Genomic DNA, 8318 nt, shown 5'->3' on the forward strand with positions numbered 1-8318 from the left:
ATTGTGGTTATATTTAGATTTTAGAACCAGAGGAAAAGTAGAGTTCTTGGCAAAATATTATAGACATCAATAGTGTTCTTATATATGTCAGTCAATGGCATGAAAATACACAATACTATAATTTCTACAAATCTGGCTTCAGCTGAACATTCTACTAGATTCAAATGTGTTAAAATTAAATGGCTAAATCCATATTAAAATAGCAGACATATTAGCATTCATGCACATTTTACCACAGCAGTTCTAATTATTCATCTTATCTATGAAGCTTCACATAAATTGTGCTAAATAGGACAAAGGTTTTTTTTTTATTTCCACGTGTTATTCTCATTTAAGTCCATAGTTTACAGGAGATAGCCAACCATATCTTACACCATCCTAATAAAGCATCCCATATTAGGATGACATAGACAACACCCAACTCCTATAAAAACCTAAGGGTTTTGATGCCCGTCCTCACATTTTCCATTTTCTTGAGGTACCCAAGGTATGTAACCATCACGGAATTTCTTTATTGAGAATTCAACTTCAGGTTTATTTCTGCTATTAGTTTATTGTAATTAATTAAACTGATCTTGGTTTCTTATAGAAAATTGGCAATAAAATGGGGAAGCTTACACTTATAGCAGGTAAGAAATTATATACATACACTGCAAAGTGGAATTTAAAGTACAATTAATTATTTTATATTTGTCATTTACCTGATATTATTGCATATTCTATAGGTTTGGGCTTGGTGCTCTGCCATGTTGGTGAGTCATTGAGTGTTTATTAAATCACATTTTCATATTTATCTCTACATTTTAATGAAATATCTATATTTGATTGCAATGTTGAGAAGAGAGGTTATATCGCAAATGCATTTGAGTGTGTAAATGTCTAAGAGCTTCTTTGTGTATCCATAACCAGGCTTCTCCATGGAAATGGGCTGCTACTTCACCAACTGGTCCCAGTACAGACCTGGAATTGGAAAGTATACACCTGCAAATGTCGACCCTTTCCTTTGTACACACCTTTTCTATGCTTTCGCAATGATCAACCATGCCAACGAGCTTATCACATATGAGTGGAACGATGAGACTCTCTACAAAGCCTTCAATGAACTCAAGAACAGGTATGTATTAGTTGAAATATCACTTGTAACACTTTCAGATGCTGAAATTCTTGAATAATTTACAATGTTTTTTTGTGAGTTATTTTACAAAACAAATACCAAAAAAGTAAGAAATGAACACTGCAGAAACACTGAAAAAAAAAAAAAAAAAAAAAAAAAAAAAAAAAAAAAAATCTATATATATAATCCTAAAGTAGCCCATTATCCTCACAGAAATCCTACTCTTAAGACTCTCTTGGCTGTTGGTGGATGGAACTTTGGTTCATCACAGTAAGTATTCTGTTTTGTTTTGGGCTTTTTTTGTCATGTTATTATCACATTTGAGCAGCTGTTAAATAGTTAAACTGAAATGCATTTTAAAATTCATCTTAGGTTCTCCATCATGGTGTCCAATGCAGCAAACCGTCAGACGTTCATTCAGTCTTCTATCAAATTCCTGAGGACTTATGGGTTTGATGGTTTGGACTTGGACTGGGAATACCCTGGATCAAGAGGAAGTCCGCCTGAAGACAAACAAAGATTCACACTGCTGTGCAAGGTGTGTAATCCAGTATCTTTTTTTTAGCAAATTTTGCTTTTCATTTTCCTAACTTAAGCTCTTTTCATTTTTATTTATCTTTCTCTTTACAGGAACTTGTTGAGGCCTATGAGGCCGAGGGCAAAGCTACTGGCAGACCTCGACTGATGCTGTCTGCTGCTGTTCCAGCTGGTAAAGGCACAATTGATGCTGGATTTGAGATTGCTGAGGTTACCAAGTAAGTATGATGACACCCAATCATCCATCCAATTTCAAAACCGCTTGTCCTATGTAGGGTCACGGGCCATCGAATCAGCATTGCATGAGATGTTTTAGACCCCTCCTGATTTGTGTGATAATTTTTTTCCAGATACCTGGACTTCGTCAATGTGATGACTTACGACTTCCATGGAACCTGGGAAAGATTCACAGGACACAACAGCCCCCTGTACCAAGGCTCAAAGGATGAGGGAGACCTGGTCTACTTCAATACCGTAAGAACTGATTTACTGTGTCACAAAAAATGTGAAAACAAATAGGCGTAATGCATTTTTTTTCCTCCATTTTAACATGATAACTCTACTCCTCTTTCAGGATTACGCTATGCGCTATTGGAGGGACAACGGTACCCCTGTGGAGAAACTCAGAATGGGTTTCGCAACATACGGCCGCACATTCCGTCTGACATCTACAGATACTGAGGTTGGAGCCCCAGCTAGTGGACCTGCTTCAGCTGGATCCTACACTCGCGAGGCTGGATTCTGGTCTTACTATGAGGTGGGAGATTTGGAAAAGCCATTTTGGCCAAAATGGAAAACAAATGGAATATATTCATTCATATTCATAAGTGTCTTTTAAACAATCTCAACATCTAATACTGTCAATTAATATGCCAATGTCTTTATAGATCTGTGGCTTCCTAGAGGGAACACCAATCCAGTGGATTGAGGATCAGAAGGTGCCCTATGCCACAAAGAACAGCGAGTGGGTTGGATTTGACACCAAGGAGAGTTTCGAAACTAAGGTACTTTTGAGTTTTTACTGGAGTTGGATTTCGTTGTAACCGTTTGCCAGCAACTGACAAACAACTCACTTTTTTCCTCTTATTTTATAGGTCCGTTATCTAAAAGACAAGAAATTTGGTGGAGCCTTCGTGTGGGCGCTTGATCTGGATGACTTTGCTGGACAGTTCTGTAATCAGGGGAACCATCCTCTCATGGGCCATCTGCGCAATCTTCTGGATATCGGTAAATAAATAATTGGCAAGACTGGTTGTATTTGAAGAAAAGAAAACAATAAAAACTAATGCTTAATTAATATGCTTTTTCCAGAACTGCCTCCTATGCCTTCAACCACCACCCCCAAACCTGGACAAACAACCACAAAAACCACCACAACTACCACCACCACCACTCATGCTCCAGGACCAGGATTCTGTAACGGGAAGCCAGATGGACTTTATCCTCACCCTGAAGATTCCAACAAATATTATAACTGTGCTGGAGGCAATACTTACATAGATAACTGTGGCCCAGGCACCGTGTTTGATGACAGCTGTAAATGCTGTGTTTGGCCCAAGCATCGCTAATGTAGAACCTTCTGAAAAACATCTGCAAATTGTGAAACAGGATGCACACAAATGACAATAAACATCAACTGTTTTCATGTAATGGATGGATTACATCTTCATTCCATCTGGGTGTAGTTTGTAAGTTTAAGTACCTCTTTTTAAATGACACATTTCTAAATCTGGTTATTGTTCATTTTGTCCTTGCTTAGAACAAATGAATAAACTGACTTGTCATTTGAGGAGAACTCTATGGAAATTGCTTTTTTTTTTCTTTGTGACTGATGTAACACTGTTCCACAATCTCACTCATATAAAAAACAACACGCAAAATTAAACATTTATCAAAGCAAAACAGCAAATAAAAAATATAGACTACATAGGCCACTGGATGCATGGCAGGTAAAAAAAATCAATAAAACAAACAAACAAACAAACAAACAAACAAACAAACAATTCATCATCATTGATTCAGTCAGGATTTAGGGAGGTGTTGTTTGGATTCTTTTTCACCTATATCAGAGCAGGATCTTTATGAGTTTGTTCAACAGCTGAAGCGTTCCAGTTCACACAGATGTGGTTCCTATAAGACTGTTTGAGGAAGTTATTGAGACTTTAGGTCTAGTTCCATTGTCTATAGTGAAGAGCTCTCTTGTGTCTGGATGTGTTCCAGCATGTGACAGTTCAACCACTTCTGAAGAAGCCCTCATTAGATCCTGCAGTTGCTTATAACTATATACCAATATCAAAATGACCTTTTATTTCAAAATTAGTAGAAAAAGTTGTAGAAGAAACTCTTGGAGGTAATGATTGAAATCAATATTTGTGAGAAATTTCATTCAGGCTTCAGTAAAGAAACTACCCTTTTAAGAGTAACTAATGAATTACTGATGGTAGAGGATGCTAGATAGTGCTCTGTTTTAATATACCGTAGTTAGATTTGACTGCAGCTTTTGATACAGTTGGTCATTCAATCTTAAATTATACATTACATAGATGGGTGGGTGTTTCAGAGAGGGCATTGGACTGGTTTTATTCTTATTGGTTAAACAGAACATTTGTAGTGTCAGTTGGAGTTGATTTACCCTCCCATTCTAATGTGGTGTTCCGCAAGGCTCCCTGTTGGGACCAATTTTGTCTTTAATTAATATGTTACCTCTTGGATCCATAATCTGGAAACATCATATATATTTTCACTGCTTTGCAGATGATTTACAGTTATGTTTATCACTGCAATTCAATGATCTGACAAGCTTAGATGTCCTCCAAGAGTGCTTAGCATATATATGAAGAAAATTACAAGCCATTCAGTTTTATATATATATATTTCCAGTAGTGAGACTGAAGTTACCCTTATTGTTATCTATAAGTTAGCGTGCTTCAAAACAATGACAAAATTCACATTTAGAAGACCCAAAAATTAGGTTGATGTCAGAATCCAACATCAGGTTAATGTTAATCTCCAACGTTGGACAGATGTTGTATTGTGGTTGAAAATGAAAATCGGGTTGACGTCAGAAACCAACATCAGTCGGGTTCTGACATCAACCCGACTTTCATTTCCAACCAAAATCGGTTGTCAATCTGCCAAATGTTGACGTCAACCCGATGTCGGGTTCTGACATCATTCTGACGTTGGGTTCTGCCGTCAAACCGACTTTCAATTCCAACCAAAATCCAAGGTCTGGATGTTGACGTCAACCCGACTTTCATTTCCAACCAAAATGCAACGCCTGCAACCAAAATCATCCAATGACTGCTGTTACTACTTCTACTCAAGGACCTTGACAAAAATGTAGTGGAGTAAAAAGTATGATATTTGTCTTTCAAATGTAGTAAAGTTAAAGTAAAAAGTTTCCAGAAAAAATAATACTCAAGTAAATTATAGATACTCAAAAAGTGTACTTAAGTACAGTACTCAAGTAAATGTACTTTGTTGTCCACCTCTGGAAACAGTTAGATGTCTCAGAGATCTTCTAGTCATGTTGCTGTTCCAAGATCCAGAACAAAAGGTGACAGAACTTTTGCAGTGAAGGCTCCAATATTTTGGAATAGACTGCCAATGGATATAGATATGTGCAATCTGTGTCTGTCTTTAAGTCTCATTTAAAAACGTTTTGTGCAGACATGCTTTTATTACGTTGTGAAGTCTTTTTTTGTGTGTTTTGGATCCTTTGTTTTTTGTAGTATTTTGTATTTGTTGTATTATGTCTGCCAGATGTATTTTATAAATCTCTTCATGTATTTTTACCTTTTGTAAACCACAGTAAATAGCTTTAAAAGTGCTATATAAATAAAATGTATTATTATTATAAAACTGTCAAATATTGTTGAAATGATTACGATCAAAACTGTAATAATTCCCTAACATGTTCATTGTGTCTGCTTAACTTAATACATGGTTTACTAACCACATAACTTATATTATCTTAGCTGTATATTACTGTCATATGGACATTACTTTGACACCCTCATCTCTGACTGATAACAGAATAACTGATAACTGATAACTAATCCTGGCTGTAACACTGAAACATGCATTTTCTGTTAAGCTGCTTTGAAACAATATGTATTGCGAAAAGCGCTATTACAAATATACATGAATTCAATTGAATTAAACATTACAAAAATGGCAAAATAATAATTTAGCTCTGTGCTTTTGATGATTAATTTATTCTAATTAAATTACTTTGCTGTGGATTACAAGCATGAGTCAGTTCATTCATATTTTAGACTAAGTCTAATTAGCTAAGCACCTCAATTCATAACATCCATTTTCTGCTTTAGATTAAGCCTGATTAGATCATCACCTTATGATGGAAATATACTGGAAGGTGAAATGCTGCATTTCATTTCCATGTTCAGTGATGACATTTAAAGGGTTCAATATAAATTAACAACAGTTAGGGTAATATGATACCAGGGATTCAGGGAAGTGCAGAATGTATGGTCAATAAAAGCAGCAGATTATCAACGTACATTATCAAGAGTCTTGGATACCAGATAAATATCATGTATCCACATGAATAGGACAGGAACGGGAGATGTAAAAGGCAATAAATTTAATCTGACTAGAGAGCTTATTACTTTACACGTATAAGGCTCAGCTATAATCAGCCTATTTAGAAAACTAGGTTTATGACTTTTTTATGATATGAAGCACATCATTTTGGGTTTGTTGAATTTTAGTTTTTATTTTGTTCCTTTTCATGTTGCTTTTATTTTGAAGTTCTGTTTGTCTGTGTTGTAGAGTTGTTCAGTGAACTAGCAACTTTTTTTCATGTTTGAAGTATGGCTGATGGTAATGGACCTTTTTCACATTTCCGGGGTTTATCACACATATGTTTTTGAATTCCCATTTGCTCCAATAGCAAAAAAAAAAAAAAAAAAAAAAATCCAAATAGTGTTTCTAAGACTTTTCCAAATTAAGAAAAAATATTGAGCGATTGATACTGTGGTCAGAGAAGAGAAAGATGCCAAATTTGCTTTCACTCCCTCAGCCGTTGTTTTGATAGAAACACCCACACAGCAGTAGTTTTCTGAAATTTAATGGCAAAGTAATATAACACTTCCCTGGTAATCCAGAGTTCTCGCGAGAGCACAAGTTGAATTTGCTCAGCGAGTTACTCTGGCGTCGAGTAATGATGCTCATTAAATATGCCCTTGTATCCGAGCTGCACCAATCACATCGGGTTATCTGATATAGGCGGGCCAGAGGCGAGCTAAGCAGATGAAGACAGCGCTGTGATGTCGAAGTTATTAGTAAACATTGCAAGATGGCTATGGATGAACACCAGTTGTTTGAAACAGCTTTGGCCGCTACAATGAACGAGTTAGACTTGGCTTTTTATCTAAAACAGGAACAGAAGACGGTGCTCGAATCGTTCCTTTGCAAGAAGGACGTTTTTGCTGTTTTGCCGACCGTATAAGGCAAGAGTCTAATCTACCAGTTAGCTCCTCTGGTAGCTAAGCATATGGTGCTTGTTGTCATTGGTCGTAGTGTTATCCAATTGCGTGCAGTGAGATTTTCAAATGCATGCTTGGTGCTGCCCCTCAAGCTGGGCGATTTTCATTAGTCCATGCCAGACCATTAATCTTTTAGATTAATCTGGATAACACACACAAAAAACAAAAATATAAAAAAAACTTTCCTAGATTTACTATGTTAATAACTGTCTGTAAAAAGGGTCCATTGAAATAATATGTGAAAGTCTCTTTAAGTAATATTACCACAGACTTTCATTTGCTCAAGTCCAAAACAGCCTAACAAGGAAACCCAAGGATACTCCCTAGGAAACCCAAGGCACGAAACAGAAACAGAACAACTGTTCTTCTCCCCTGCTAAAGTTTGCTTCAATTTAGTATTTCAAGTAAAAAAAAAAAAAAAAAAACTTTGCTCAACCAATATTACATGTAACCAAGTTACATCCACCAGCTGGAGTGCCCTTTATTTCCACTTGAGGGCACTCCTCCTGTCGTCTTGGCTTTCCCATCATGAACTACACTTCCCATAACCCATTGCCTGGGCTCATTATTGTTTGATCACTTCCACCTGTGTTTCAATACCCTTGTTAACTCTGACATAAGCCATGTTTATTCAGTCACTCATTGCGAAGTCTTGTATTTTTCACATTGCATTTCTGAGGGCTCTCGCTTGTCTCCTTTGTTTTGGTTCTGACTAGTGATGGGAAAACAAGGCTTTCTGAAGCATTTGAGGCTTTCATCAAAGTGTGCCGAAAAACTGTTAATTACTTGAACCTTTTAACACAATGTGCAGACTTGTTTTCTGTACTATATCTAACAAATCACTGCAGAGCAGAAAAAGCATGTGACCAAACAAAGCTTTGGAAGTCTGTGACATACAAGAGTGGTATCAGTCTGGGATCAATACAGTTCTATCTAATCTGATCTAATCTCTTCTAAATTAATTTGTGCCAATGAGACCACAACACGTCACTCATGTCATGTGTAGCCTGGTCAATGGATTCACGTATTGATCAACTCAACTTGTGTGTCAGAGCAGTATGTGACATATTAAAACTTAAGAACATAGACAAACTAAATTGTCCGGCACATTCTTGTTTTGCCAAGTTGGATGCATTCCTGGGTCAACATATTGT

The 8318-nt window shown here is 36.6% G+C and overlaps 1 protein-coding gene across 1 annotated transcript; it reads left to right on the top strand.

The window, feature by feature from the left end:
• Positions 1–923: 923 nt before the first annotated feature.
• On the top strand, positions 924–3484 carry LOC311074089 (acidic mammalian chitinase-like; the record flags this gene model as incomplete). Its single annotated transcript, XM_084100384.1, has 9 exons — positions 924–1114; positions 1328–1384; positions 1487–1652; positions 1745–1869; positions 2002–2125; positions 2226–2408; positions 2539–2655; positions 2746–2878; positions 2963–3484. 9 exons carry the CDS (start codon positions 924–926, stop codon positions 3217–3219), a joined length of 1353 nt encoding a protein of 450 aa, XP_083956510.1. The 3' UTR covers positions 3220–3484.
• Between the last annotated feature and the right edge of the window lie 4834 nt (positions 3485–8318).

Source organism: Abramis brama (assembly GCF_963993115.1).
Source record: "Abramis brama genome assembly, chromosome: 23".
NCBI lineage: Eukaryota > Metazoa > Chordata > Actinopteri > Cypriniformes > Leuciscidae > Abramis > Abramis brama.